General features: G+C 28.5%; 4 protein-coding genes across 4 annotated transcripts; 3 read left to right on the top strand and 1 right to left on the bottom strand.

Moving 5' to 3' along the window:
* Positions 1-373: 373 nt before the first annotated feature.
* Chro.50413 (RAD26-like dna repair and recombination protein) lies at positions 374-2,842 on the top strand. The annotated part of the gene is made up of 1 exon (XM_660689.1): positions 374-2,842. One exon carries the CDS (start codon positions 374-376, stop codon positions 2,840-2,842), a length of 2,469 nt encoding a protein of 822 aa, XP_665781.1.
* Positions 2,843-2,872: 30 nt separating this feature from the next.
* On the bottom strand, positions 2,873-4,357 carry Chro.50415 (hypothetical protein). Its single annotated transcript, XM_660688.1, has 1 exon — positions 2,873-4,357. The coding sequence occupies one exon, from the start codon at positions 4,355-4,357 to the stop codon at positions 2,873-2,875; it is 1,485 nt and encodes a 494-aa protein (XP_665780.1).
* Positions 4,358-4,550: 193 nt separating this feature from the next.
* Chro.50416 (hypothetical protein) lies at positions 4,551-6,146 on the top strand. Its single annotated transcript, XM_660687.1, has 1 exon — positions 4,551-6,146. The coding sequence occupies one exon, from the start codon at positions 4,551-4,553 to the stop codon at positions 6,144-6,146; it is 1,596 nt and encodes a 531-aa protein (XP_665779.1).
* A 403-nt stretch (positions 6,147-6,549) lies between these two features.
* On the top strand, positions 6,550-6,885 carry Chro.50417 (hypothetical protein). The annotated part of the gene is made up of 1 exon (XM_660686.1): positions 6,550-6,885. One exon carries the CDS (start codon positions 6,550-6,552, stop codon positions 6,883-6,885), a length of 336 nt encoding a protein of 111 aa, XP_665778.1.
* Positions 6,886-6,981: the final 96 nt, after the last annotated feature.

Genomic DNA, 6,981 nt, shown 5'->3' with positions numbered 1-6,981 from the left:
GTTTTTTGTTATAATGGCGNGAAATTGAGGCTCGGACAAGAGCCATCATAAGATTTCAAGAGAGTCATATAATAGTCAGATATTCATTTGGGACAAAATCTGGAATTCCCTATATCCACATCAGAAAGAAGGAGTACTTTGGATGTGGGGATTATATTGCAATAACCATGGAGGAATACTTGCAGATGAAATGGGATTAGGAAAGTCAATTACTGTGGCTTCATANATTGCAGCATTATTTATTACATTTAAACGTAACCAAGAAGCTTTTCTAGATGATGAAATAAACTTTATTAGAGTTAAATCTCAATTAAAATCAGAATTAGATCCAAATTCAGAAATAGTTTCAAGATCTACTTTTTCTAATATTAATATGGTACCGAATATTAAAATTGAGACAGAATTTATTAAAAAGTTACCAGATGAATCTTTATCATTCTTAAATACATCAAGTACTGTTGAATACGAAGAATCCAGTTTTGATACAAATAACTGTAAAATGGTACTTTTGGTACTTCCTGCTACATTAATTTCTCATTGGATTGAAGTATTTAATAAATGGTACTATCCAATAAGAATCATTTTGTTTCATGGAAAAGGTGAAAGTGAAAGAAGAACTTTGTTTGATCAACTTAGAGAGGTGGAGAAAGTAAGTACTGAGCTTTTGGTTATTACAACTTATGAAACTTTAAGACGTAATTTACAAACTTTGAGACAAATTAGTTGGTTTTATGTAATTTTAGATGAAGGACATAAAATTAGAAATCCTGATTCTGGAATTACTTTAGCAGTAAAATCATTAGGTACTTGTAATAGGCTTTTATTATCTGGATCACCAATACAAAATGATTTAAAGGAGTTATGGAGCCTTATTGATTTTGTTTATCCAGGAAAACTTGGGACATTACCTGTTTTTGAACAACAATTTGTACTTCCTATTAAACAAGCAGAATTGAGGAATGCTGCAAAAGTTCAAACTATGAGAGCTTTAAATTGTACTCGAATTCTACAAGAACTTATTAAAGCATGCATATTAAGAAGGAGAAAACATGAACTACAAGATATATTAAAGCTACCATCTCAAGCAGAACATGTATTGTTTTGTAATTTAACTCCTGTACAATATGATGTTTATTGTAATTGTTTGGATCTTCTCCAAGCTAAACAATTAGTTAAGAACAAGATGTATGGGATTTCAAAGTATTTTGCTTTATTAAACATTTTAAGAGAAGCATGTAATCATCCAGAGCTATTAAAATTAGTTAGAAGACAAAACAAAAATGGAGAAATTGATTCAGATTTTGATTTTTATGAAGATCAAGAAGACGAGAATGACTTAAATACTGAATTAAGTTGGAATAGAACTTTAAGAAATAGAAGATTTGATGACAATTCAGATGAGAATAGTTTATATTTAAGAAATATTAATGTAAATGGAAGAGATAGTGGAAAATATCAGGCATTAATGTCAATATTGAAACTTTGGAGAGATAAGAAAGAACACAGGGTACTTATTTTTACTCAAGGAGTAAGAACTTTAAAGCTTCTTTCTGCTCTTTTAGAGAAAGATCTTGGGTTGATACCAAATAAAGATGTTTTAACTTTAGATGGCTCTACTCCTTTAAGTACAAGATTTTCATTAGTAAAAAGATTTAATCAAAATCAATCCATTTTCTTATTTATTTTAACATCTAGAGTTGGAGGAGTTGGTTTAAATATTACTGGAGCAAATAGAGTAATTTTATATGATCCTTGGTGGAACCCTATGACAGATGTTCAAGCTAAAGAAAGATGTTGGAGAATAGGACAAAAGAAAGAAGTAATAGTTTATAGACTAATCACTAGAGACACAATAGAAGAGAAGATTTTTCAAAGACAACTTTTTAAGGAGTTTATTGCAAAACAAATACTTAAAGATCCAAAAAGTCAATCAAGCTTAAATTGGACAAATTTTAATGAGTTAGTTAAAAAACCTAGAAAACCAAAGAATTATGTTTCTGATCCAAAGTTAGTTTCTAACTACATAAGAAATATTAAAAATATTTGGGGAGGGAAAACAAGACAAAGAAAAGACGGAAATACACACTCTAGCTATTTTGATGACTTTGATATGTACGATAAGGGAGGATATGATGATTTTGACAATCGTAGATCAAAAAATTCAGGCAAGAAAGAAATAATAAATGATGAACTAAATCTTTTTGGAGAGATAACTTTTGATGCTAAATCTGAGCATAACGCTATAATGAGTATTTTAGGTGACAATAATGACGATAACTTGGTTTCTAATAGTATTGGTAGTTCAAACAATAGTAATTGCTCAGCAAATTCTCATACCGAAAGAAACACACACTTGTACAGCGGTTATTTAAGTGATGATCTGGCAGAAGCCACAAATGAAATTATTAAAACTTCGGTTGAGTTGATAAAACAATCAGAAATTGAAAGAAGCAATTATGATTATAGTGTACCCACATGGACTGGTAAATCCGGTCAGGCGGGCGCGCCAAGTTCATTTATTTTGCGTAATTTAAAGCGCCAACGAGTTATACAGGGAGGAGGCGGGTTCGGTTCCTTGGAAGGTAGTGAGGATGGTAAGAGATATAATACAGGTGGATGGGATGAGGAGTCGATAAGAAGAAGGTTGACGGAGTATTTTATGAAGAGGGAGAGATTGGGGATAAGGACAAGTACAGATGATTTATTGAGTAGCTTTGGGGAGTTAATACCTGATTCAAATCATGGCTTATTTAGGAAGATCTTAAAACAGATTTGCACATTAAATAAGTCAAATAACGTGACTAGTAAGGAGAACTATTGGGTTTTGAAGAAGAAGGGATAATTATATGAAAGTATTTTTCATTTAAATCTTCTAAATACCTGTGTGAGTGCTAATTGAGCAATCAGAGTCAAAATATCTGTAGGGGTCACTTTTGACAACTGGTTCATTTTCTCCTGATGAGAATCCAGATTCTTCGGAATTAAGGTTTTTGCTGGTAACAATGTTAAAGTTGGAGAATTGAATTGGTTTTGTTTCTTTTCTTTTGTCAATCCAGTTAATATTGGTATCATTTTCTCTATTGCTTAAAGTTTTATTAGAAACATTAGTTCTTTGTTGACATTTACTAGATTTGAATATAGAATTGCTAAGACATTTCTTATTTTCTAAGATTTTTGAGGATATGATTGTCCAAATTTCGGCAATAATTAAATAGAATCCGAGTGTAAGCAGTGTAACAGGAATCAGGTTTAGAACCAAAAGGAGTATTTTGAATAAGAATGACTTAGAAAGCATGAATTGACTCCTTTTACCATATTTATAGTTTATAGGGGTTGGATTCACTTTGGCTACAGTAAATGTAGCCCCACTGTTTTTGTGTCTTTGCACAATTTCCAGTAGATTTGAATCCTTGAATTGAGTATTTTCGAGTTTCAAACTCCAAAAGCAAATATTCTCATAGTTTGTAGTTTTTGTTTCAGGAAGTAGTTCGCCATTTGTAATTGGGTTTTTCTGATTACTTAGTAATATAAGTTTGAAATCTGAGCAACTCTGACCACTTGGCACTTTTGTTCTGATCAGAATCTGATCATCATTTTCTTGCTGATTTAATTCAAGAATTTCATGATTTCCTACTAGATCACTTTTAGATTCTAATTCCTCAAATTGATTAAGGTTCTTTTCTTTATAATGATTAGTTTCTTTTAGTTCATTATTAGAAGAAAATGAAAGTTTTGTAATATATATTGAATGATTACTGGTGATACTATCTGAAAGGCATAATAAAAATGTCTTTTCGTTTACATTTGATATTTCTTGTTTCATCTCAAATAATAAATAATTCTTATTGGTATTATGAATTTCTCTATATTCTGAAGGATTCGTTATAAAGTTACTATTTATGTTGGATGAAGAACACAATAGACTATAATTTTTACTAATCTTAGAGTAACTTTCATTCCATTGTTTAAGTACCAAAACTGATTGGTTTCCATAGAGCAAATTAACAACAATTCCTAGTTTTAGGCTCATTTGACCATCTAAGATTGATATTTCTCTATCAATAATTTCGACTTTGTCTTGATTTGCTTCATATATTGTATTTGTAATTTTAGTTAATTTTGTTGGCTTATTATTATTATCCATGTAATGATTCAAGTCCTTTCCATTCTTGAGAAAAGTTTCATTAAATTGAATTTCTTCTTTTCTTTTAGCTTCAATATTTTCCAGTAACATATCAAATAATTCACTTATTATTGGTTTTACATTTTTCACAGCTTGATTATCGCATTTATAACAACTTATTCTCAAACCCATCAGTATGGCTATTACCAATAAAACAAAGAATTCTCTATCCATTTGTCCATTATTACTCAGCTATCTGCCTTTATTGAATAATAGTTAATTAATTAATTTTTATTCATAAAAAAAAAATTGTCATTTTTCCCCGTGTGCATTGGAATGTGGGGAATGGCGCCATGCACCGGTACCTTAGTGCCGGTATATGAAATAAATTTATCAAGAAAAAAAATAAATTTTTTTTTTTCCCTAAATGACAGAAGAAAATGAAAAGAAAACTTTTGTTAATAATTTACTAATTCAAATTAATATTAAAGCATGGTTTTTTTGGATAGTATACTCGTTTTTGGTCTTCATAATATACTTTTCAGCAGATTATTTATATATATTTAAAAATTCAATTCTTGGAATTGTAGAAATTAACTACTTATTTTACAGTTTTAAGTCGAACTTTTTGAAACTAAAAAAAGAAAATCATATAAATAATGTTTTAATTAATATTAAAGGTTTAAATGAGTATGATCTTGAAATTCTTAAAGGACGTATATTTTCAAAAAGTGACGAATATTCTAGAGAAATAGTATATAACCATAGGAAACCTAAATTTGATAATGAAAATAACCGTATTCTTCTTAAAGCTACTCTAAATGGTAAATATTTAAATAGTGATTTAAATGAGATTCAAAATCCTATAGAAAGCAACTTTGAATCATACTTGGAATCTCAGAATATTAAGGAGGAGCAAAATACTCAGTATTTATATTCAATATTTGTTTCTTTTAAAAATTGCGGTAAAAACAGTTCTGAAAATACAATAAATTTGTATAATAGTAAAGTATCACTATTTTGTTTGAATAATGAAATTACCAAGAGTGACTTTTTTATCATTTTAAACGATCTTTATGATATTTGGTTTTTAAAATTTACTGAAAATGAACCTGAAATGACTAAATATACTTCTCTTCAGATTTACATGTATAACTTATTTGACTTGGAAATTAATTATGAAAATTTACCAGATTTTAATAAAAGCCGATCATTTTTAATATTTGATAACTTTCTTTCACAAATTAATCAATTATTATATATAGACATTAAAAACCAGAAAAAATATATCACCAAAGATAGTATAGACTTTCAAGATAATCAGAAGACCTATAATAGATTGATTCAAAACCTTAATGAAAACAATTATTATCACTTTGACCAAAATACATTTAAATTATCTATTTTCAACCATTTTTCAAAATTCAATGATACTGATCATTACAGTTTTACTAGTAAAAATAGTGACTTTTTATTTACTCATTCTATTATAACTAATGATACAAATACTCTCTTATTCCCGACTATTATTTGGATAAATGTAATCAGATCATTTATTCTTCCAAAGGATTATAAACTCAATTTCAAAAGCAGAATTAATAATGTGACATTCAAAAATCACATTAGAGAAGAAAATCAAAATCTTTTTCTTTCTGACTGGCAGATATCAGCTATTCAACTTATTCATTCCAATTATCTAATCAATCATATTATTTTCAATATTGATAGGTTTTTCTTAACTCTAAACTTATACAATAAATTCAAGCTTCCAAATCATATTTTATATGCCATTAAATATATGAATAAAATAATCTNTAATATTCACACTATCAGCCACAACTATTTACCTACTATTCTACAAAATTCTAATAATTTACTTTTTAATCCCGAGTTTCATAATAAAAAAACCTTCAACACAGATCTTGTCATGGCAGTATATTCCCCCATAGCCATTCCCATTATGTTTTTAATTATAATTTCTATGTTCAGAATGATTAGACATTCGAGTATGAAATTTGAATAATTCACATTATTACTCTTTGCACATGCATTTCCATTTTCAGCCAATTTTAATTACAACAGGCGCCAAAATAGTGGCGCCCTGGTGAATATTAAATTAGTCAGAAAGTGATTAGTACTAATACAAGGCTTAAATTAATATTAAGCGAGTATATAAGAAAATAGGTTTAATAGTGATTTAGTTGATATTTTTCAGAGAATATTTAATTTGATAAATTTAGTGTTTAGAGAGAAAAAGGGAATATTAAAGCAGGTTTTTTCCTTTTTTTTTTTTTCAAACATAAGTTTTAAATAAAGGAGGAACAGATTTGAAAAGGTTAAGTGTCAGAATTCTTGTTAAAGTGAGTAGGAAATTACGTATAAAATATTAAAAAGAAGAAAGAGGCAAAATAACACAATCTTTTAAAATGGAGGAGGTACAGAAGGTTCAGAAGAGCTCTAGAGTTTGGTGTGATTCCGATGATGAAAATGTTGAAATTGATATTTCTGATCATTTAAAGTTAAGAAAATTAAGAAAAGTGGATGGAGAAAAGTCAATAGATGGAAAAGAATGCTCTAAAAGATTAAGAGAGTTTCACCAAAATAAAGTTTTTAAGACAAAAGGTAATGAATGGATTTACAAAGCAAGAAAAGAAATATTTGAATCAGTTGATACTGATCATTTAGATCAAGAAAGTGTAAATAATATTAAATCTGATTCTTTAAGTAATTTAGAAACCTTTAATAAGGTAAAAACTGGTTAGATTTACAAATATATTCCGGATTACGAGAGGTGGAAAGGATGGTCAATTACCTACAAGGTGGAAAAGGTCTTTTTAGCCCATCAAAGATTGGTATTA

Source organism: Cryptosporidium hominis, assembly GCF_000006425.1.
Source record: "Cryptosporidium hominis TU502 chromosome 5 CHRO015150, whole genome shotgun sequence".
Taxonomy (NCBI): domain Eukaryota; phylum Apicomplexa; class Conoidasida; order Eucoccidiorida; family Cryptosporidiidae; genus Cryptosporidium; species Cryptosporidium hominis.
The sequence above is the reverse complement of the archived record's forward strand: the minus strand, read 5'-3'. Positions and strand labels throughout refer to the sequence as shown.